We start from the raw sequence: 25,043 nt of genomic DNA on the forward strand, positions 1-25,043 counted from the left end.
CGAGATATGCCGAACTCAATAAATGCGATGACATGCGTAAAGCACTTTTTGCCTAAACCATGTCTTTAGGTGGTAGAAAACATTTTTATAGACCCTCTACTGCGCATTATTCACAGTTTGAAAACTCAATTTGCTAAAACCACAACAAATTATTATATTAAAAAGTGACTATTTCAATATTTCCACCAAGTGCAGGGCAGCTTGAGCATGAAGCAAGCTTCCTTGTGACATCTCAGTAAATCCGAGGTAGTGAGCATGTGGTACCACAAACCACAGATGCACACATGTTCTGGGCAGTAGTCAGCACTGTTACCATGTCACTGGAAGCTTGTGTGTTAGGCAGCTGACAAGTAATATGAAAGAAAAGGTAAAAAGAATTGTTTGCATTTCAGATCAGTGACAGCAAAGAACAAGCTTTATCCAATGTCAACTGGAGAAGGGCAGAGACACGCTGAAAAAAACGCCAATGTAAAGGCGAACGCTTAGTGTTCAGCTGCACTGTCGTGGCTTGCTACTGCCCGCAGAAAAAAAAGTGCCAATGTAACGGCGAACACTCAGAATTCACCTGCACTGTCATGGTGGCTTGCAACTACTTCGCTGTGCGGATTGTTGATTTAGCAGTTTGCGTTACCACCTTAAATTACTGTAAAATACAAAGGAGACCAGCTTCCTGCTTGAAGCCAACCTGCACTTCGGGTGCATATTGAACTAGTCACATTAAAAGGTTATTGGTTAGTTATATGCTTGAGGAATTACCTTCTCATACTGTGGCTAGGGATTCAGCAGCTACCTAATAAAGACGAAAATCTTGCTGTTTGTATGCTAATTTTAGGAGATGAAGTACGGTACGCAATACATAAGTGTGACTGATTAGAGGGAACAATATAGGCGCACAAGCAATAGTGTGAGAAGTGAGCTTCACAATACTCCATAATAAAAATGACAAAAAGATACACATCTCGAGACCTCATGCTTCTCAACGATTATCTTAAAAAGGCAATCTGACTAGATTAATATACAGTCTGTACAGAGTTTATCATGCAGTTACTCAAGTCAGGGTTATATTTAGCTCAGAGGAGGCTAGTTAAAGGTAAGTTCATTAAACTAAGGGCCCCCCAAGTGACCAAAAGTGATATGCAAGTGATTTGCCACTAGAAATCATGAAATGGCACACACAGTAAAATCATTGCATATTACAGAAACATCCTACAACACACAATGCAATGACAGTTTTGTACGCACCTTTGTAAAAGCACGAAGATCAGGTGCTTTTACAAAGGTGCGTACAAAACTGGTTGCACAAAGCTTGCACCAGTGCTGCAGGTTCTTGTGGGATGCCTCCAGAATCCGCATAGCCTTGAACTGCAAGAAATGAATAATTTATTGCAATGTGAATCTAGAAACCTGTCATATCAGTGTAATACTGAATTGCAAAGAGCCTCACACTAGCAGCTACATTAATGCGCGTCTCGTACGAATCTTTCTATTATATCTCAGGAGGTTACACGGTTATGTTGTAACAAGTGAGATTCCATGCGGGAATGTATCAAACATAAGACTACCAGGAAAATCACCGAAACTCAAATATGTAATCAAGCAAAAGAGCATTGGATTATGAAAAAAAATATTGAGCACGTGAAAAGTCTTTTGAACCCTAGGCCATGTTTGTATAGAGATGATATTCCTTCTTGCTCTTCGTCAGTGGTTTGACCAACGCGCCGCCCGTGTTATGAACTGGAATAGCCGGCCGTTCACGGTGGGTGGTAAGAGTGACGTAGGATAGAGCGCAAAGTAGCGCCACGAAATCGCAGCCCTTACTTTATTACTAGAAGGCACAGTCATTACCTATGACTGGAAGAGCTGGCATACTGTTCTTTAGATGAATATGTATATATAGTAAAAGCCAGCGTCTGATTGGGATGTCTCGATTAAAAAGAAACCTCGTCATTGCAATATCTGCGTATATCTGCCTTGCAATATAGAACACGACAGGTTCTATAGTTCAATATAGAATACAGACAGGTACTCGCGATGCGGGCTTTGAAAGTGAACTGTATACAAAAAAGTCTTCATACAAGCTAATATGTGCGCAAGCGTCAAACATAGCTATCCTGTGCCAACGCGTGAAGCCCATGACACATCAACGTATACACACCTGCAGTGTACTCGCGGAAATGCTTAAATACGGAATAATTTTCTGCCGGGAAACTACCCAACAAACACTAACTTGCAGTGTTTCCATAATTGTGTTCCCATTTAGTCAGAGCAATCAGACGGGGTAGCATACTTCACAGGAAAATGCAAGTACGCGATAACATCAACAGAAGCTTTCGTAAAATTGCTTACTTTATGTGCACCAGAAACATGGACAACTTACGCTCAGAATGCACTGTGCTCCTGTTACACAAAGCTCATTACATGAACCATAAGCTACAACTGTAAGCAGTCTGACTGGTAGCGCCACCTACCAGCCTCAGCACACAGCCAGCCCTGAAGCCAAGCCGGCCAAGCCTAGTGTGAGAAGTGTGCGCGAGAGTGGAGTGCGCGCGTTGACTTTCGTCGCGTCTAGTCGCGTTCTTGGAGGCGCCATGCCTTCTAATAAAGTGCGTTATTAATTGTATTCTGGAGCCTTAATTACGTTTCGGCCTGCAGCCGACCCTCGCCACCCCTCACAACTGGCGCAGTCGACCCCGAACCATGCCTGAAACATTGCCTCTCGCCCGCCTCGTGAAGTGAGTCGCCAGCCAACGCTCCTTCCTTTGTTCAGCTCCGGCCGCCCGACGCAGCCTCTCGCCCGCTTCTTAGCCATTTCGCGCCTTCGCCCTTTGTGTTTCGCCGACCGTCGTGCTGACGCCTGCCCGCCCGATGAAGTAGCTTGCCTGCAGTGCCCAAACGGTTCGCCCTACTCGCCTTATCGTTTCTCGTGACTCTTGTGCTGCTTTGTCAACCGCCATGCCGCTCGTGAATTGGAGTGACGCGACGCCGGCGGATCTCGCAGGCTTTACAGTGGATTACCTCCGTGAAGAGTTGGCTCGCCGAAACCTCGACGCTACCGGGTCGAAGGAAGAAATAATAAGTCGCCTTATCGCCGACATCGCCCAAAACCGCCCAACGACGCCTCCTTTGCCTTCTCCAGACTCCGCCGCGTCCACCCAGCGTTGCAACGCTGCGCCGCTCCCGCCAAGCCTCGACGCAGCCCAAACTACCGAGTTGCTGACGCGTTTACTTCAGCAGCTCCTTCACGTGTCGCAACGCGCTGCAGCCCCAGTTCAAGTCACTACCCTTCCAGACCTCTCCGCATCGCTTCCTACATACAGTGGAGACGGCAGCATTTCAGCGTCCCACTGGGTTGAAGAGTTGGAACGAACTTGAAACTTGACTTCGTGGGAACCTTCAACCCTACTCGCCGTCGCCCTGGGAAAACTTCGCGGAGCAGCCGCTGATTGGAAAGCCGTCATCGGTCGTCAATGTCCAACGTGGGAAACCTTCAGACAAGCGTTCCTAGACCAATTCAGTGCCAAGCAAACCTTGCTACAGTGGCAACAAGCAGTCACTTGTCGCGTACAGGCGCACGGAGAATACCTTGTCAGCTATTCTATGGCGAAGTTTAAGCTAATCTCTGGATGCCCAGTTACCCTCACCGATCCCCAGCGCATAGAGTACGCCCTTCAGGGCATCGCCGACGTGAACCTGGCCACTACTATTGCAGCGCAGCGCGCAGAGACAGTCGCAGCGTATATGGACATTGTAACTCAGCTTGACCAAACATTAAGCCATTCGTCCCTTCGCGCCCCACGCACAGGCTATCCAAGTGCCAAATTACCAACGCCAAGCCCACAGGCACCTCCACGTAGCACAGTGTACACGAACCCCCAGGCTGTGTCAGACAAAACCGGCCAGCCACAGCGCATTTCAGCCCTACCACCAGACCAACGAGAGGCTAGATACCTCACTATCTCAGCTAAGTATGGTGCTCCTGCCTACCGTCCTGGCCAGAACTTGGCCGAAGCTGTGTGTTTTCAGTGCCGTCAAAAGGGACATCTCGCATCCAAGTGCCCGTCTAGATCTACTGCTCCAACATCTACAACACATCTTTCGCCAGCTCTCCACAGCAGCCCTTCCGAGATCCTTGATGGATCTCTGGTTCAGTGTGCTCTTGTCGACGCCACAATTGCTGGGATTGGCCAAGTAGATGCATTTCCAGACAGTGGATCTAAAGTGACACTTGTTTCACGTCGCCTGGTCAGCTCCTTGCCCCTCCTGCCCTGGACTAGACCTCCTCTTGTTGTCGTTGGAGGAACATCAGTAACTCCAGCTGGTTCCATCTGTTTGAAGATTTCTGTTGGACCTATCACCGGGTTGGTTGAAGCAGCCGCCCTCAATAGTAATGCTGTGCCACTTATATTGGGTGAAGACTGGTTTTCCTCAAGTCAAGCAGAGTTGGTGTTTCAGCCGCCCCTACCAACTGAAATCCGCCATTCTCCAACAGCCACAAGTGTGCCATGCCATGAACGATTGCTGCCACGGATGGCGAATGCTGTTATGATCCAAGGTTCATCTTTCGGTCACTGTGTACCTGGACCCCACAGCTCAGCAGGCCTACAGCAGTCGCCACTACCAGTACCAGACGAGCCCCCGTGGTTGGCACTATCTTGCCACAATGATGTTTCGAGCACCTACAGCCTCTCTTCTACGTCCAACCGAGCTGCTTCCTCGACAATTGAGGTTCACATTGACCCATCCCTGCCTGCTGTGCAGCTAGGTAGCCACTTGCCAGTTCCTCAACAACAGGAACTTACGAGCATTTTGTCAAAACACGCTGAAGTATTCGCTCATGGAGAGGATGACTTGGGCTTGTACGAAGGTGTCGAACATGCAATTGACCTTCTTCCTGACGCCGTGCCATACAGTCGATATCCCTACCGGTACTCGGCTGCAGACCATCCTTTTCTTGAGGCCCAGACAAGCACACTCCTTCGCCAAGGCATCATTCTTCCAGCCATAGGACCTTGGGCATTCCCCGCAGTAGTTGTTAGCAGAGGCAGTAAGAAGCGCCTTTGTGTCAACTATGTGCCCCTAAATAAGATGACTGTTCGTATGTGTGAAGAAGATCAAGCAAAAACTGCTTTCATGACCCACCACAGCTCAGCAGACCTACAGCGATCGCCACTTCCAGGACGTCCACCCGAGCGCTTGAAGGACTATTCTCACTGTGAAGACATCAAGCAGTGCTTTTTCCTAGACCAAAGGGACTTGGTCAAACAAAGAGGGGCCGGATGTAAGCAGTCTGACTGGTAGCGCCACCTACCAGCCTCAGCACACAGCCAGCCCTGAAGCCAAGCCGGCCAAGCCTAGTGTGAGAAGTGTGCGCGAGAGTGGAGTGCGCGCGTTGACTTTCGTCGCGTCTAGTCGCGTTCTTGGAGGCGCCATGCCTTCTAATAAAGTGCGTTATTAATTGTATTCTCGAGCCTTAATTACGTTTCAGCCAGCAGCCGACCCTCGCCACCCCTCACACAACAACGTGCACAAGCGCCAAACTTGCTTACCTTTCAAGACGTAGTCAACAAATGCTCTTTCGTCTCACGGGTACCGTGGCACCAACTCTCTTTCGGGCGCAAACACTGTAGAGCTGCCGATGAACTACAGCACCACGAATGCACAACCTACAACAAATTCTTCCATACACTGAGATGAAGCCCCAGTACCAGGCTTTTCACGAAGAGAGCGCAGGCAGGCGGGAACAAAGGCAGCTTGGACGGGCGCAGTAAGACACTGTTGACACTGGCGTATCGCACGAAACTCATGGCGAACACACGGCATTTCACGAGTCCAGAGGTTGTGCGATGGTTAATGCACACGATAAGAAGCACATTTTGCCTAGGCACTTCTAATATAAAATTCAACTACCACCTCACTGCAACGAGCACTCGCGCAAAACCAACGTGCTCCATGCACTACAGCAACTTGGATTGGATTGGAATAATTGGCTGATGATGATGATGATGATGATTTATTGGCATCCCCTTTGAAACGGGGCGGCGACAAATAGTCACCTAGCCTGCTTGATTTAATCAGGTATACTATACATGTTCTTTATCTAGCATTTTTGTATACCTATCATTATTTTTCTTTTTCAAAAATTTACCTTGTACCGCTGCCTATGATTTTAAGAGGTCATCAGATGATTTTAAGGCAAAACACTGCAGCAGCGCCACACTGCGGTTAACGAAAAGGAACCTGCCTCCCTGATTCGCATCGCTTCAGGAGCATAGCCTTCGAGATTCGCATTTGTCACTCAAGGGAAGTCGTAGCTGAAGCATGAGCCAATCCACGCGCCGCCCGTCCGGCTCCGTCTGCTAGAAATGACGGAAGGTCTACGGGCTAATATCACACTTACCGAGCAGATATCCGTAGTCACCGCCCATACACGCGTTAATTATGGCGTCAAGTGTAGTGTTTTCGAGAATATGCGCCCTCATCTTGAATTGATGAGACGATATTTCCTCTTAGCGTCAGGAATAAAGGTAACAAAACGTGGCGATGGCTGGCGTGATACAGCAGCTGAAGCTTCGGCTGAAGTGCAACAGGCGTACTGCTTGTACGCAAGCGCAAACAAACAGATACGGCCATGCCAGGTACACAACTGACTACTCAGTAAACTGACAATCATAAATTATTCACTTGTGTGCCCAAGCAAGCATTTACGGAATCCTTGCTGCCGTACGAATCCCGCCAATATATCAACACAACAATCACCCGTAGTTTTGAAAAAAAAAGGCCCTTTTAACAGTGACCGCAGGTACTGCATTTGCGAAAGTTTTGTGTATAGTTTGCATAAAATCGTAAAGGAAAGGTTTCTTAAGAAGCCGAATTCCGAAAAAAAGGTAAGCGTCGTGAAAACAAATAAATGGCCTTACGACGTGTCAGAAAGTCTAGGCATTGTATAGTTCCTGCCAGTGCTACTATTATACGTGGAGTAGTGGTAGCGTCTCTGCCTCACACGCAGAAGTCCCGGGTTCGATTACCAGTCATTGTACAACTACGTTTTTTTTTGAAGTAGGAAAACGTTATATACAATTTCACTGGGGTTTAAGATATTTTACCTTAGCTACTGCTAATTATATATGCACGCGTAATAAAAAAAAATTATTCTGTCTCCTCGCTTTCTCTTAAACTGCAGGAAGCAATTATCAGTATGACACTTAGTTTATTCGTACTAATTATTGTATTACCGATATTGCATGTTATGCTTCTTTATTGCTGTGTTAAATGAGCAAATGAATGAAACAAATACAATTGTTATAATTTTCTTACACAAAAGTAAAGACAGAGCCTACCAACTTTCCTTAAACTTTCTTTAAACTTTCTTCAAATGAACTTGCTTCAAGCGAAAACAAGAACGGAGCCTATCAACTTTCTTTAATGGTGCTTTAAACAAGGTTTCTTCAAACGAAAATAAAAGCAGAGCCTACTAACTTTTTTTAAGCTTTCTTTGAACAAACTTGGTACAAACAAAAGTTAAAACAGAGCCTACCAACTTTTTTAAAACTTTCTTTAAAGAAACTTTCTTTCAACCGAAGTAAAAACAGAGCCTACCAACTTTCTTTGAAAAACTTCCTACAAACGAAAGTTAAAACAGAGCCTAACAATTTTCTTTAAACTTTCTTTAAACAAACTTTCTTCAAACCGAAGTAAAGACAGATCCTACCAACTTTCTTGTAAGATGTGTTAATAGAAAGTAAAAGTACATAGAGTGTTACTAAAGTTGATATAAAGTTGGTAAGAGTTCTAAAGAAAGTAAGGAAGTATTTTTGTATGGGTACACGCACTGATAGACGCTGGGTTTCAAGTTGACGCAATATTTTTATGTTTTTTCAAGGCATTTGATCGTGTTCCACACCATAGGTTGTTACTTAAACTTTCACAGCTTAACATTCACCCTACTATGATTGCATGGATCACCGATTTTCTCTCATCTAGAATTCAGTTTACATCAGTTAACAATTCTAACTCATAATATTAATATTAATAATACTAATACTAATAATAATATTTATTACATTCATTTACATCGTAGTTACAGATCCAGCCCGCATAAGCAACATTGCTTGCGTGCAGGCTGGGCAGTCGGCAGGTAGTACTAATACGTGTATACTAAACGGATTACAAAGCACAAAAAATAATGTTGAAAAAGATAGGGGGAAAACACTGGGTACTATAATATTGAAAACATATACCATTTATGCCTACAAGGTAGAAGAATAAATAAAGAGAAAACAGTGACATCAGAGGTTAAAACAGTACGCTCAAACAGGTTCTGACAGGTACAAAAAAAAGTACATTGTATGATGCCTTCTTCTGCATGTGAACCGTGATTGTAGCGTGCTTACAAATCCTGCAGGAAATTTTAACAGTTTTGGGCTTTATGTATCGCCCATGACCTTAAGAGTGCTTTTATTTTTTTAAATGACCTTGTGGTCTCATTATAATTCAGATTATTAAAATTAGTCGGCACGTAGAAAGCACGTGTCCTCTTGCCATAGTTTGTGTACACACGAGGAACAATATATTTTTCTAAGTGACGTAAGCAGCGAGATTTCACGTTCAAGTTTTTGAATATAGGAGAAAAATAATTCTTACACATGATGTCAAACAGAACTTGTTGTTCGATAAACAACATGTCTGACTGGCACATGCTCAACGAGACATCGTCCTCCTGACTAACTGTGCCATAAGAGAGGCATAGGCAATTTTTTTTAGGATATGGTTAATTATCTTCAGTCTACTAGAAGAAGCAAAGCCGTAGATTGTTATTCCGTACCTTGTGATTGATTCACCTAGAGATTTGTAAACCATTTTATGGACATCTGCATCACACAAAGATTTTAGGGCATACAAATGAGCGCACACAACTCGTAGACGCCTTGCGAGCTCTTCTATGTGTACTCTCCATGACAGCGTGTCGTCGAAGTGTAGACCAAGGTATTTAGCGTTTTTTACCATAGTTACCGGAGCACATGGGCATGCGTCGCAATTACTGGCATGAATATAAACAGGGAAAACATCAGGAACTACTTTATATGGGCTGTGAAAACATATCATATTAGTCTTCGATTTATTAATGAACATTTTGTTGTCAATGAACCAATCTAGTAGTTTAGACACGTCAGACTGTAGTACTCGAGCGGCTTCATTTACAAATTTGTTAGATATAATTAAAGCAGTGTCATCAGCATATAAATAAATTTTTGATTTTAGTGGTAAGCAAGCAAGATCATTCACATAAATATTGAACAAGAGCGGTCCCAAAACGGACCCTTGCGGCACACCTGATTTGACACACAACAAAGAACTATACGATTCCGCGACACGGACACATTGCTGCCTTCCTGTTAAATATATTTTTTTAAATGAGTAATACGGGCCTCTGAAGCCACAGCTGCTTAGTTTAGAGAGTAGCAGTTCATGCTCCAATGTGTCGAATGCTCTTTGTAAGTCAACGAAAAGGGTCAGTACAACATTGTTCTTATCGATTTCGTTACATATGTGATCATTAAAATCTTCTAATAGGCATATCGTACTCTGTCCTGAGCGACAGCCATACTGCGCTGGGTTAATAAGGCTAAACATCTTATGCTGATGTTACGTCTGGAGTTCCACAAGGCAGCGTACTTGGACCTTTACTCTTTCTAATCTATATTAAAGATTTACCCAGTTGCGGGTTATCCAAAATCAGACTATTTGCAGATGATTGTGTACTTTATCGATGTGTAACAAGTAACACTGATAATCACTTACTACAAACTGACCTAGAGGCAATAAGTGCATGGTGTTCTAATTAGTTAATGCCATTAAATAATTCCAAAACTAAACTCTTGTCTTGAACCAGTAGGCCACGAATTCCAACCACCTACTCCCTTGATAACAACGCTGTGGAACTAGCCACAACTTACAAGTACCTTGGCATCAATCTTCAGCCAAACTTATCATGGAATAATCATATTAATCTTACCCTTGCCTCTTCTAACTTTACTCTCCGACTTATTAAACATAACTTAAAAGAAGCCCCAATGCATGTTAAAAAACTAGCGTACACAACACTAATCCGTCCAAAATTAGAATACGCGTCTGCCATTTGGGATCCCGAACAAACTTATATCATCAGTAACATCGAAGCCTTGAAAACCGTGCTGGACGATTCATTTTTCAGATTATTCACGTTACACCAGCGTCACCTCGTTAAAAAATAAAGCTGATTTGGACACCTTAGCACGTCGCCGTAAAATTTCTCGCCTATCACTTTTCCATAAGCTTTATCACCATCCATCACTTCATGATGATTTCTTTCAGTCACTACCAGTTATCTTTCCACGTCGTGACCATCCATACAAAGTCAAACGCATTAACTGCCAGTCATCCCATTATGCGTATTCATTCTTACCGCGCACAATAACTGAGTGGAACGCCTTGCTATCAGACATTGCCACAGAACCTGACTTGACAAAGTTTCAAGATTTAATTCGCTCACGACTTGTCAACTAATCTTATTATTGCGATAGCAATTATATGGACACTCCAAAGCAGATTTCTGCCGTCGGCGTCGCCGTTGCCGTCGCCGTCGCCGTGAGGTTCCGTATGACGTCAAAGGCGATGAAATTGTCAACCTTTCCCTTTCCCTCAAGAACCACTTATCATCATCGCCGCGCGCCGAACGCTGTATGTGCGAGTGAAAGGGCGCGAGGGACGCGCGCTTTCACGGGGAGTGAACGCACGGCGGAGAACAAACGCGCGTTCTGCGCCGTGCTCCCTTAAGGGCTGCAGAATTAGGCTCTCTTTTCTCCTTTACAATCACCATATATGTAGGGCAAACGTGACTTCTTCAGACATGCGAAAGGCCGGGGGGGGGGGGGAAGGGGGGCGACGTTTAGCTGCGGCACAAAATGCATATTTATATAAAAAAGTTGTGATTCGAGAAGGTGGTAAAGACTTCCGACGCTGCTCGACGAGTGTCCCGTTCTGATCTCGTGGAAAACCTCCGAGCCGCCCCCAGAGGCTCCGGCAACAGTCACCAACGCCGCGCGCGTTTTGTGCGAACGCGGGCGAAACGCCGACGGCGTCGACAACAGTGCTGTGTGTTGCCGGTGCTGCTGCATGTCCAAGTTTGTACAGCGGATAAAACTACTATCCTTACTCCGTATAGCTCTCTACTAAGTTGCTATCGCAATTGATGCTTCGCCTTTCGGGTGAAACTGCGACAACTTTTATTATTATCTTGGGACTTTTACAGTGTTTTCGATGTTTGTTGCTGTTTTGCTTTTCATTGCAGCTGCCTTATGTTTTCCTAATATGTACTAATGTTTTCTCTGAATTATTTGTGACTAATTTTGTATATTACCTATGTTACTCTAATATTACTTTTGTTATATTGTCTTGTTTTTAATATGATGCATAATCTATGACCTGTGCCCGCGCGCCTGTGACCCCCCATGTTGTACCCTCATAGTAAGGGCCTTTGGGGATATTTTAAATAATAAAAAAAGAAAAGTATCACGAAAGGGAATGTAAAGTAGTAGGAAAGGGAAAGGAAAGTAGTAGGTCAAGTACACACACGACATCCTTCGCTTACCCCCATTTTCTCGACAGGGTTAAGGGCTGGTGATTTTCTTTCTCTCTCGCTTTCTTTCTTTATCTCGTTCTTTTGTTCTCTTTCTCTTTCTTTCTCTATCTCACTTTCCCTCTTTCTTTCTCTCTCTCTTATCCTCTGTTATCCTTTCCTTCTCTCTTTCTATCTCTCTTTCTTTCTTTCCCTCTCTCTTTTTCTCTCCTCCTCCTTGCTTTCTTGTCCCTGGTATGTTCCCTTGAGCTTGGACCCCTTTCTGCACTATCACCAGGATCGGCCCACTTTTCAGCCTTACACCACCACCACCACCACAACCACCACCTTCGCCGAAACTTGTGAGCCTGTAAAGCTTCGCTTAAAAAAACTAGTGCAATCTATACATATGTGAGACCGACGGTGTTCGGTAATCAGTCGTCCTCCACCAAGAGGATAACATTGTTTACGACTTTCTCGAGTCACATTTTGCATTTTATGAATTGAAGGGGTGACTTCCCCTGAGAAACAGTCTAGAGGATACTAATAAATCGTTTTCAGAGCGCTGTATCCTGCGTAGTTATTTTTTCTGGGCTTAACTGAAAGTGTGTGAAAGACGAATATTGCCATATGGCTGCGCGCCCGGGCGGAGCGATACCAGTGGCCACTAAAGCGAGTTCAAAGTACTTCTCTGATCGCCTTACTTAGCAACCGTCACGAGAATACGTAAGCTATGATCTTCACGTGGAATACGCTGCTCGGAATAAGCGGGAGCCAACAGAAACACCGATAGCTTGCTGCGTCCAGGCATTAGCTCTCCAAGGCATTTCCCACATGCTTATTTTCAATTTCACTGTTCTATTGAAAAAGAATGGGTCGAACAAGCTACTAAATACCATCTAGAACCCATTAGAAGCTCAATTAAAGACAGATGGCATGCCACTGTTCATTGTCCATGGGCCGAATGGTTTCATATTATTAGCTAACTCCCATTTATACGTAAAGGCAGGCTTACAGGCGCATTTTTAGGGACAGAGAAAGAACAAGCTATCAGAACGATTTTATTTGCAGGAAATGCAGTGGGGTCGATATGATCTGGTGCCGTCTAGTCTGCTAATCGGCACCTGGGAAGAGGGAGTGTTAGTGAAACTAAGGGATGAATAACGAGAAGAGGGGGAGTGGAAGCTTATGCACATTATACTGCTGAATCCCTATTAAGGCCGCTGTGTCATGCGGGGACTTCAACAAGGCTTTCATTGTTTGCCTCGCAGTTGAAAATCAGGCCATGGGCTTAGAAAAGCGCCCTTCGAGAGTGGCTGCCTGATAATGCTGGCTAGGAAACTGTCCAGAGTCCGTCGCTCTGGCACATATGAAGATTGAGCAGTGGCAGCCTAGATGCCAAATAATGGTTCAAACAGTGCGGATCAATGCATCCTCGCTTACGTTAAAGTGGTCGGGAGAAAAACTTGGAGCACACTTAAGCATCGCCTTTAAGGGTGAAACGCAAGAGCATATGAAGATTCCTGACTGCTTCTCACACTTCCCGGCAACTGCAGCTTCTGTAACGGTAGTGTTTACCTGAAAAAGCTGGCGACGAACGCTATGCTGGAAGGCAAGCTATCTCGTAGAAACGCGGCCTCTTGCGCGGGGTCGATCTCGGAGGTAGCACACAGCCGCGCCACAAAATTACACCATTTTCAGGTTCCTGTTGTTGTTGCGCCCTTTTATTATTTTAGTCACGAAGATTTAACATAAAATGCATTCGCTGTCGGTGTTTTTTTTCATAACATTTGTTTGTGGGCTGTCATATTGAAAATTCTGATTAATAATTTTGTCAAGAATGTAAAGGCAAGGTATGAACAACTTTAGCGATAGAACGGCGTGAAAATATAGCCCGCATATACCGTATGTCTTATAGCAAGGCGTGGCATATAGATATACCTAAACATATACGGAAAATTTCCGTCATGGACAACTCCGCCGACGCCGACACCGGATTTTCTGCGACAGGTGGCACTTAAGCTATCGTGTTAAAGTGACTATTCTGATTCACACGAGTAAGTGGTGCGATGATACTGCGATGATACAGCTTGTTGCAAAGGTCTCGCGAGAAAAACTGTCCTCGAGCACATTAACATTTATGGCCGAGCAATACTTTGTGACGCTTCATTTTCTTGCTCTTTCTAAAGAAATCTCAAGTTTCGGTGGATGAGTGTAATTTTCCTGGTAAAAGGAGACCGACATCACGCTACATAAGTAATAAAAAAACAGCATGAACGCACAAACAAAAGGGCGTGAATACAAGATAAAAAATTACGGAAGCATAGACAAGGTAAAGTGAGGTGAACAACGGAGAATACCGTCTGTAGAGGTGTGGCGCCCGCACTTACTTCAGATTTTTGCTTGATGCGGGCCCTGTACGAGGCTGGCTTCAATGCACTATACCAATTGGCCAAGCTGCTGCTGTCGCTTGGAAGAAACTAGACAGAAGGCTACGGGCCAAATAATGAACAGATTGCATCATTAAGCATCTAAAAAATTTGTGTCATGTGTAAGCGGTGTCGCACACAAAGTGCCCAGGTCTTCCTGGATTATTGAAACAGGTCAGGCGAGACGCTATTTAAATGCTCGGATAAAGGGCCATAAGAAAGCTTAACCACATAATAATGACCTCATCCAGCTCCACATCTGCTGGTTTTGTAAATATCGGCCATTGTGCAACCGGACAGTTGTTTCATGCTGATATAAAAGCACTTTGGCGAGTAAATTGATGGAAACACTTTTATTTGGAAAGCCTGTTAAAGTTGCATTGTTGTCGCTTTGTTGATATTGTCATGCAGTGGTTTGACATTACTGGTACTGTGCTCAGCCCTACCATATTGGTGACTTTTCTAACGTTCTACCTTCCGTTTATTTTTTCCCGACTTAAACCTTCCCCAAACGGCCTCCTTATGTTAATCTTGGTGCCTGCGCACTAGTCACCGCTTCCTTTGTGCACGTACCTCTTCCAAAGCAACCTTCATTGGAAATAGGTGCTGGTGGTGCCATTTAATTTGACGCCCATCATTGTCACGTTACCCTTACTGCGTTAAGAATTCGTACAAAATTGTAGAAATATGTCTTGCTGGCAATGGTGGTGTGCAGCTCAATTATTGTAGCTAGCACTGCTACAGAACAGACTAAGCACTCGTGCACGTAGATGACATGAAATAGCGATTGGAATTAGTGCAATTGTGCATGCAGTTGTAGAACTGAAAGCGGAGCGAGTTGGCAGAAATTCATACTGTGGATTGTTTGATAAATACGGACAGAAATTGAATGTACAGAAGACGTGAGCTCTCTGGTGGTCCGCGCTATCCTGTCCGTATGGTTAACGCAATTCGTTATGTACCAATGCCATCGTGGGTTTACGAAAACGCATTATTGCGGCACGCTTGCGTTTTATTGCGTGCTCAGTATGTTATAGAGGGGAAATTGTAAAAACAGACCTGCAACATTTCCTACATTTGGGTATACAAAAATAGTGGAATGAAAGTAGCACCTAGAAACTACACATTGTAACACACATACCAGAATATTTCAGTGATAATTCTTGCATAGTCTGACATGCTAATGTATGGGTAGTCCTTATCTTGTGATGAGTTGTCGGTATGGGTTGGAATACCGGTATGTTGAATCGAGATTGTTTCTCGTCTTTGTACTTCCACAAGATCAAAGTAGCATGCTCCACATAAATGCTTTGATATAGCTACTATATAGTGTGTTCATTTTTGAGTTTGACAGAATTTTTAGCAATCGCCTGTACCAGGTAGCATAATTATTATTATTGAGCTGCGTGATTCGTTGAGGTGGACATTAGTAGGGCGAGAAATCGAAACACATATTCAACTAAGTAACAAACATGCACTAATTAAGTTATTTGTTAATTACGTTGCAACACATATTGCAATTTACGAATTATAGCCGGTGAGTTTGCAGGACGCATCCACTTGAAATGAATTTCCAGGATGACACCAGTTTGGAGATATGCGCCATCAAACACGCCGTAAAAATGCACTGTTCCACTTATTTCTTACAGCGAAAGCTGTATATGGCTAGGCAAAACGAAAAACCGTTCGTCCTATGTTTCACTCAACGTCTCCATTAGCTGCGCCGTCAGTTACGTCGTTCTCTACGTCGCACCCAAGCGCGCGCGCCATTGGCAGTGCCGTTAGTGACGTCGTTAACAACCGCGTTCCCGCCATTGCCACGTTGCCTCTGCTCTGCCCGAAACCCCGTCTCCTCACTCGCCGTTGTCGCATTCGTTCGATATCTCGAGTACAGTGGCTAGCCAGTGTATCTCGAGTTAGCTCGTCGTGGTTAGCAGCATCCGGCCGCCATTGGCGCTTGCGTACCACTTCGCTATTTCAACGCGGACGTTTCGTCGCCGCCGAAGCGAAAGTGCCGCTCGAGAAACTCCCGCCGAAAGTGGGCGTTGGCCCTGGCGAACGCGCTCCCGTCATTGCCACGTTGAAGGTGCTCTGCCGGCAACGCCGCCTCCTCGACTTGCCGTTGTCGCATGCGCTCGATAGGTCGAGTTAGTTAGGCGTCGTGGTTAGCAGCATTCACCCGTCATTGGCGCTTGCGTTCCACTAGAAACACAAACATGTAACCAATAATTGAGAAACGCTTCCATACAGCGTCGGCATTAACGGACTGCTAAACACCGGGGCCGCACGTTTCAGCTTCGCTGGTTAACCATCTGTCCGGAGTGCTTGGGCGGTGTTTTTTTAACGAAAATGCTGTTTTATACATTGACGCACAAATGCAACCGGAATGCCCATGTATTTCGTCCTACACTTATCTCGAAACTGGTGTCATCCTGGAAATTCACTTCAAGTGGATGTGTCTTGCAAACTCACCGGCTACAATTCGTAAATTTCCGTATGTGTCGTAAAGTTTTAACTAAGAATTTCATTTGTGAATTTTTGGTAATTAGTTGAATATGTGTTTCAATTTATCGTGCTACTAATGTCCACCTCTTCGTATAACGCAGCTCAACCATAAGAATTATGCTAGCTACCAGAGGCGATTTTTCTTCTTCTTTCTGGGGTTTTACGTGCCAAAACCAGTTCTGATTATGAGGCACGCCGTAGTGGAGGGCTCCGGATAATTTTGACCACCTGGGGTTCTTTAACGTGCACTACAACGCAAGCACACGGGCGTTTTTGCATTTCGCCTCCATCGAAATGCGGCCGCCGGGGCCGGGATTCGATCCCGCGACAGAGGCGATTTTTTAAAAACTCCGTAAAGCTTAATTTTGAGCACCCATTATATATTTAGTGTATGAGGAAAAGCTCAGTGGCAATTAGTGTTTTGAATATTTGCAGAGTGCTGCTCAAGCATTTAAGACAAAATGCTTTCGGCAAAAGCGAAATTTGTGTACATACAAAGTTTTTTATCAAGTGAGACCGGCACCGCATGGACAATGCAAGGAATTGATATATTGAATATATGCTGCGTTTGACCACATTTGCTTTGTAATTATTATTCCTTCCCGTTATGTTAACCAAGCTTAACTTTGTTTCATTCTCCAGGAATGGAATGCATGGTTCTCCTCACTGATTCCGTGGTAGTCAGTGGAATGAATAAGAAATGTCAAAGAATATATGGCAATGCCTGCGGGGCTAGCCCCAAATTGAACATAGTGTTTAAAATATCTTGCAAAAAATATTGGAGTTCATGAATAAATAAAGTTCTTGTTAGCGTGAGAGATCAGAAGTCCTTTCTATTACTTTTACCTAATGGACAGGAAGTAGGTGAAACCGTAAGGCAAAGTTGACGTCCGTGCGCACGTCAAGATGTCTAAATATTAAGCTTTCAGGCATCCATAATCTGTAGCTACAGAAAGCTACAGATATATCTCTATTTGTGAACTGGCACATCTAGGCGTTTTCAACGAGAGTAAATCTGTTCGCAAAGGGGGAGAAAATAGCGCCAGAACACATCTCACGAGGAATATTGTGGGTAGTGCGATTAGCATTTAATCAACAAGATGGCGAGTGGGGCTAGTTGGTTTACGTTCATATTTGACTTCGATTGAAGCACACTGTAGCCGCGGACACAGAAAGGTAGTAGACAGGACAGTGCTTGACACTCAACTGATTTTTTATTATACAGAAAAAAAAAAACGTTTTTAATGATGTTACAGTATTTTCGCGCATGACAGGTGTGCCAAGACTTTAACCCCTCAAAAGTCTATGGGCAATCGTTGTCTGTCCAGATACGTCTATTCTTTATCGTGCAGCCTAAAGGTTATCTGACTGACGCAATCGACTATTCGTTCCGACTGTCGGGAAGGAGTGTCCGCTATCTCGCTTATACATGCGGTTGTTCACGAGGAAATAGCGAGTTAGGGCATTCCATCTCTCGGGTCAGTCCGCCATTACGAACACCTACCAGATTTCCCCGGCCGCTCGCTCCCAGATGCAAAGCTTTCCGCCCCTCCGTCGCAACCCAGCTGACGGGCGCACAGCGGATGATATACCCATCTGTTCTAATTGTTCCGGTATTGCACACATCACACGTCATTGCCGCAACCGCTGGTCGTCGCCTCCTCGGTGGTCGTCTCCGAGTCACTACCGCCAAGTTCCAGACAATCACACTTTATAGCCCTACACGCCGGCTAGGAACATAAACGCCGACAGTGCTCCACCAAGATGCAGCCGCGGCTCGTCTCCGCAAGGACGTCGGTCCCGTTCACCTCTCGTTCACCGCTTTTCGTCCCCGTCTGGAACCCGTCGTTTCACTTCGGGAAACTAGGCGCTGCAGCTTTCGGAGGCGAAGCTGCAACTCTGACCCGGCCCTCAAATCCTCTGTTGACCCTGCGTACACGTGGAAACCTACTGGACATTGAAGTTGATGGTGTTCCTGTTACATCCCACGGTGGCACAGGAGCGCAGCTTTCAGTTATGAGCGCTGCTCTCCGCCGAAGGCAGAAAAAGCTCTGACGCCCGTCGTATCGTGCACTGTGCGAGTCGCCGATGGGAGTACTTCACCTGTTCTTGGAATGTGCACAGCACGTGTGACCATTGGGGGCCATTATATCGTTGTTTTATTTATTTTCCTTGAGCACTGTCCGCATGACCTTTGCAAGGCAAGGCTGTCTCCACAGGCGGCTACAAATGTCCTCCTGACGCCCTGTCCTCCCGTACCTCATGGCGAGTACGTCATCTCGCAGCTTACTGACGTGTTTTTGTCGCGCAATATTGCCCTACCAAGCACCATAACCCGAATCCTCGAAAACTGCGCTTGCGTGCCCATCCTCATTTTTGTATTTTCGACACCAGTGCTGCCAAACGTTATCGCCATAGCGCATATTACTCCTTTGGAACAATTTCGGATACTGAGATACTGAGAACAATTTCAGATACTGGTACTGAGGAAGCATCTGAATGCTTCCTCAGTACCAACGGACCTTTGTGACCCACTCCTTCGTGCTCGACGCTTGCGGACGATGTTTTAAGATGATTGACCATGACCTTTCTTCCGAGCAAAGAACGTTCACCTCTCGTTCACCTTCGTCACCTTCTATCATCTTATCAGGATATCATTGATTTTGACGACCGTCCACTGGGCCCGACCTCTGTTGTCACGCATCGCATCAACACCGATGACGCCAGCCCCATTCATAGGCGACCATATCGTGCCTCCGCAACAGAAAGGACCATCATGCAGAAAGAGGTCGACAAGATGATGAACAAGGACTTCATCGAATCTTCCAGTAGCCCGTGGGCATCACCGATTGCTTAGTAAAGAAAAGAGAACTCGTGCCGCTTCTGCGTTGACTACCGTCACGTCAACAGGATAACAAAGAAGGATGTTTATCCCCTATCTCGCATTGACGACGCTCTGCATTGACGACGCTCTTGATTGCCATCACGGACCCCAATACTTTTCATCAATTGACCTCCGAAGTCAGGGCGCCTGCATAAAGACACTGACTGCCTGGCCCGCAATCCCGTGGATCAACCGGACGATACCGATGCAGACTCGGACATCAGTATTCTGTCCCTCTGCGGCTTTCTCCATATTCTGGATGAGCAGCGCCAAGATCCTGTTCTTCGAACACTTATAGAACGCCTAAGCTCCACGCATAACGACCTTTCCCTCCGCATGTTCACCTTGCGCGATGGAACTTTATACCGTCGTAGGGCTCTTCTTGATAGCCCGAAGCTCCAATCGTTCCAAAGCACCTCCGACTGGCCGTGCTCCAGCAACTTCACGACGCTCCTACTGCTGGACATCTGCGCATCACTCGTACTTACGACAGCCGGCGGCGCCGCTTCTTCTGACCTGGCATTTATTGCTTTGTGCGCCGTTATGTCGTTTCTTGTGACCTGTGTGAGCGCCGGAATACACCTGCTATACCTCCTGCTGGTTTGCTTCAACCAATTAAGATTCCTACAGAACCCTTCTTCCGTGTGGGTCTCGACCTCCTTGGCCCCTTTCCAATTTCCATTAAAGGAGAGAGAGAGAGAGAGAAAAACATTTATTTAGACCAGTCAGATCGTTGATCTTGAGGACGAGTGGGTGGTGTCCTCATTCCAGGACTCCACTGGCCATGGCTGCTCGACGTACTTGCTGGACGAGAGCTTGTTGTCCCGCCAGGGTATCGCCGGTCAGCTGTACCTCCCACCGCTCAAAGGAAATAAATGGATTGCTGTAGCAACAGATTAGGACACGAGATATGCCATCGCACGAGCGATGCCAACCAGCTGCGCTACAGATGTCGCCGACTTCTTACTATACGACGTCATCCTATCCCACGGCGCCCCTCGCCAGTTACTTGCGGATCGGGGCCGCTACTTTCTATCGAAGGTCGTCGATGATGTGCTCCGCTCCTGTTCTACAAAACACCAGATTGCTACCGCGTACCACCCTCAAACGAACGGTCTCACCGAACTACTCAACCGCACACTAACTGAAATGCTGGCCGTGTACGTTTCCGACGATCACTACGACTGGAACGTCACTTTACCATACATCACTTCTGCATATAACGCGTCCTTTCACGACAATGCCGGATTCTCACCATTTTACCCTTTGTATGACCGAGACCCCCCGTGCCCTTCGACACGTTTTTACCTTCCGCAGTACAAACACCAAGCACTGGTTACGCTCGCGATCCTATTGCCTTAGCCGCCCAGGCCCGAGAGGTCGCCCGTCATCGCCTCACAGTCTCGCAAGCTTCTAAAAAGCGACGCTGCCACCTTTGGCACCGAGACCGACATTTTTCACGTGGTTCCCTTGTCCTTCTCTGGATGCCTTCACGTCACGACAGCTTGTCGGAAAAACTGCTTTCCCGTTATTCAGGTCCGTACCAGATGTCACGTTAACTTTCTGACGTAACAATCGCCCCAGTAGATCAGTCTTCAGTGCCTCCCAACGTCACCAGCGATGTCATTCCCTTCGCTAAGCTCAAGCCGTATGTCCCCAAATTAAGTGAGGCTCTATAACCTGCACCGGGACAGAGCTAACCCCACCGGGAGGGTGATGTTACGGTGAAAGGAAAGAGGGTGACATCAACTAGAGGAAGACGAAGACCTTGGCCGTTGCCTGAACGGCATATAAATATCGCTTGTAAATGTAGCAAATTCTACACTCGTGGGTCTGCTTTCTTTCTGCAACAATATGAAGGTGTGCATAAAGTTTGAAAAGACGTTAAGGCTTTCTTCTGAAACCAGTGACAGAAAGAAAGACGTCGAACGATATCTGCAAGGCTAAATTAACTATCTTAAGGCGCGCGCAGTGGGAAGAAAGCACTTCGTAGATTACCCGCTATTTCCCAACGTTATTGCCTATGGTAAGGTGGTGGCGGTCCGGCTTCACTTTGGAGGCGGCAGCTCCACTTCAGTAAGTTTTTTTTTTTATTTTTTAAACCTCCTTGGAGCCGGCTATTTTTAAAGTCACTGGAACCTGGAAACGACCGCAGCCGTTTACTCTTGCCGCCACGCCACCGATTGGTCAGTTAGCGTCACGTGATCACTTTCTGCCATAGTTGGTCCACGCCGCGCCGGAGCGGACGCGCAGACAAAGGCATCGCTCGCACACGCCGCGCGTATGAGCCATCGACGAGGTCAGATTTGCATTTCATGTAATTTAGACTATACGTAAATTTCGGAGACCCAAACCAAAACGAAAGCAAATGCCCGGGTGCTGCGCTTTTGGATGTAGCAACCGCCGGTAATCCGGGAAGCGCTTTTCGCGATACCAAGCGGAAAGCGCGACAGCAAGCGTCGGGCTGTCTGGATGCACCGGATAAATGAAGACATTTTCATTCTCACCAGCTGAATTTGCTGATATCGAGAAGCTGAGAAGGATTGCGGTATCATCGAACTGCCTAAATGCCATGATGTGACCAAGAAGTTTCTTTACGAGTTTTTCTTTGCGGACTGCGGTTTGCGTTGCGCAAGAAATACGAGCGTTGTGCAAGAAAAGCGAGAAGATGCTCATAAATTTGGAGAACCAAGTAAAATGTGGCTCGAAGAGCGTCGGAATGCGAGCGACTGTGTCAAAAATAACATAATGGAGTGAGGAAACCACTGCAATACAGATCAATTGACCTGTCAATGTTGAATAATAAACTATACATTTTCTCGTGTGCTGTTTATTACTGCTTAAAACAACGGAATAGTGGCCCGGATAACTCTGTCTTAGCAACCCTTTCCTTGCACTGCCGTGGGGGACCGTTTATCTGCATCGAAGTCTGTCTGTATAAATCGTTTCGAACGCAGGTAAATCAGTAGCAACGCTATATAGCGATTAGACCCAAGCTCATAAACGATGCGTGGCAGCACTTTATACCTAGTCAGCCTAAAGAATTCTGTGTGACACATAAGGATCGGATGCGTTTGGCATTTAGAACGGGTGGCGCACAGTTTAATGCTTCACATTTCGAGTACATGTAATTTATATCGTATCTAGCTAAGCAAAATGCGGTTTTGCTTGTGGATTTCACAGGCCCCACTGCGACAGCCATCGAGTAGTTCGTCAATGTAGCAAGCTTAGAAAACCCGAGGAAGAGCTGCTCGCGTTTTTCGCAACGCGTCGAATATAGCTATGAGTTAGCTACGAGGGTAAAGCAGTCAATGTAAACAAACCCGAGATTCACGTAGGCCTGCGATGTATAAAATGCTTAAAATACGAGTAATTTTGCCTAGTGATGCGCGTTGTTAAGCAATTTAGTATACTCCTTGGATAGTTTCCCGACGAGCACAGAACTTATCGGGAAGGAGAGCAAACGAAAGGACGGGCCGCTAGTGAGCCCGCCCTGTAACTGGTCTCGCTTCATGCAATTTGCCGCCTGTAAAAATATTCCAATCGTACTTCCCTGTACTGCTTCGCACACATATTAGATGCACCATCTCATCTTTTACCTAAGGGACGATGAGATATATTGATTTGCGATAATATAAACCGCTGAAAGCGAAGCTACATAACTGAGCTGCTGCCGCCCGAGAGACGCGTTAGACCAAATATGGCAACAGCAGCACAGTGCTGCCATCGCGCGCTCAGGCGGTTGTGGTAATTTCCAGGTTCCAGTGACTTTAACTGGATGGATGGATGAGGCTGAACCCTTTAAATCGGGCGGTGGCATACGTCACCTAGCCGTGACTTAATATTTGTACTCTGTGGTGGGTGAAATTTCACCCTTGCTTTGATTTTAGCAGATAACCTCTGTTTGGTTATTTCTACCCGCTTAAAGTCTATTTTGCCTTCACTATCTCTAAACCCCAATGCTTTGAAAAAATCAGCCCCGTTGCTTTGCACTGTAGAGTTAAACCCATTGCAGAGTTAAACCCATTGCAGAAACGTTTGAGGTGTTCAGCCGTTTCCTCTTCCTCTCCACACGGACTGCACAACGTGTCTATACCTTGGTACTTGACTCGGTACATCTTAGTCCGCAATACTCCCGTCCTGGCTTCAAACAACAAAGAGCTTCCCCTAGAATTATCATAGATGTTTTCTTTGGCAATTTCTTGCTTGAAAGTTCTGTATGTTCGCAGTGCTGATTTCGTCTGCCTCCATGTTTTCCACAGACCCCTCTCTGTTTCCTTAACCTTTTTCTTAACCGCTGTTTCCTGGTTTGCACCCCTCCTGCAGTCGAAATATTTGATTGACAGTTTTCTGGTCAGCTTCCTCCATTTTGTATCTACATTCCTCATGTACAAATAACTGAAAACTCTCCTTGCCCACCGCTTTTCTGCCATTTCTCTCAATCGCTCCTCAAATTCTATCTTGCTGCTAGCTTCCCTGCCCTCGAATGACGTCCATGCCATGTCACCCTGTACCCCCTGATTTGGTGTATTTCCGTGTGCTCCCAAAGCAAGTCTACCTACCCCTCGCTGCTTAACTTCCAACCTTGCTCGAACCTCTGATCTCATGCACAGGACCGCATTGCCGAAAGTCAAACTAGTGACCACCACCCCTTTCCAAATACTTCTCACCACTTCGTAATTATTGTAATTCCACAGTGCCCTATTTTTCATCACAGCTGCATTCCTGCTACCTTTAGCCGTTACATATTTTTCATGTTCCGTTAGGTACTCAGCCCCATTGTTTATCCCCACTCCAATATATTTGTACTCACGCACCCTCTCCAGCGTAACCTCCTGTATCCTATGCTCGCTGCCCTGATTATCATTAAAAATCATGACTGCATGCCGATTTTTCTTTACTAAACTTCAAACCTAAGCTATCTCCCTCTTTACCACAGATGTCCATAATTCCCTGCAAGTCTTCCTTGCTGTCAAGTCTGCAAGTCTTCTTGCTTCCTTGATGTCATTTGCGTACATCAGTCCTGGTAATGACTGTTTAGTCCATTCTCCTTGCTTGAAAAAGGAAAGGTTGAAGCCAAGTCCGCTCCTCTCAAATTTTTTATCTAATCCTTGTAAATACAGCATGAACAGCAAAGGTGACAGAGGGCACCCCTGCCTAAGCCCCTGCTGTATCTCTATAGGCTCAGATACCTTGTTTTCCCATTTTATAAGCACCTTGTTACTTTTATAGATATCTTTAAAATATTACTTACTCCATCTTCCACATCTAGAGTGCCCAATATGTCCCACAATTTCTTTTGGATTACACTGCCATACGCTCCCTTGATATCCAGAAATGCGAGCCATAGGGGCCTGTGTTCCTTTTCGGCTATTTCAATACACTGCGTCAATGAGAACAAATTATCTTCTAACCTTCTTTGTTTGCGGAACCCATTTTGTAGTTCCCCAGCACCTCCTCGCTCTACACCCATGCCTGTAGTCTGTCCTTTATAATCTGCATCACCACCCTGTAAACCACTGACGTCACTGTTATGGGACGGTAGTTGTTTATTTCGACTTTGTCCCCTTTCCCTTATATATCATGCTCATCCTGCTCAGTCTCCACCTGACGGGGGCTTTACCATCCATTA

General features: G+C 45.7%; 1 protein-coding gene across 1 annotated transcript in view; it reads right to left on the reverse strand.

Moving 5' to 3' along the window:
• The window catches only part of LOC125945030 (uncharacterized), a 29,170-nt gene extending 4,867 nt beyond the window's left edge, over positions 1-24,303 (reverse strand). The window contains exons 1-2 of the mRNA XM_049666582.1: positions 23,435-24,303; positions 23,263-23,396 (exon numbers count right to left, since the gene is read on the reverse strand). Coding sequence (XP_049522539.1) covers positions 23,263-23,396; positions 23,435-24,288 — 988 coding nt within the window. The 5' untranslated portion in view covers positions 24,289-24,303. The remainder of the gene's footprint in view (positions 1-23,262; positions 23,397-23,434) is intronic.
• Positions 24,304-25,043: the final 740 nt, after the last annotated feature.

The sequence above is a fragment of the Dermacentor silvarum genome, chromosome 4 (assembly GCF_013339745.2).
Source record: "Dermacentor silvarum isolate Dsil-2018 chromosome 4, BIME_Dsil_1.4, whole genome shotgun sequence".
Taxonomy (NCBI): Eukaryota; Metazoa; Arthropoda; class Arachnida; order Ixodida; family Ixodidae; genus Dermacentor; species Dermacentor silvarum.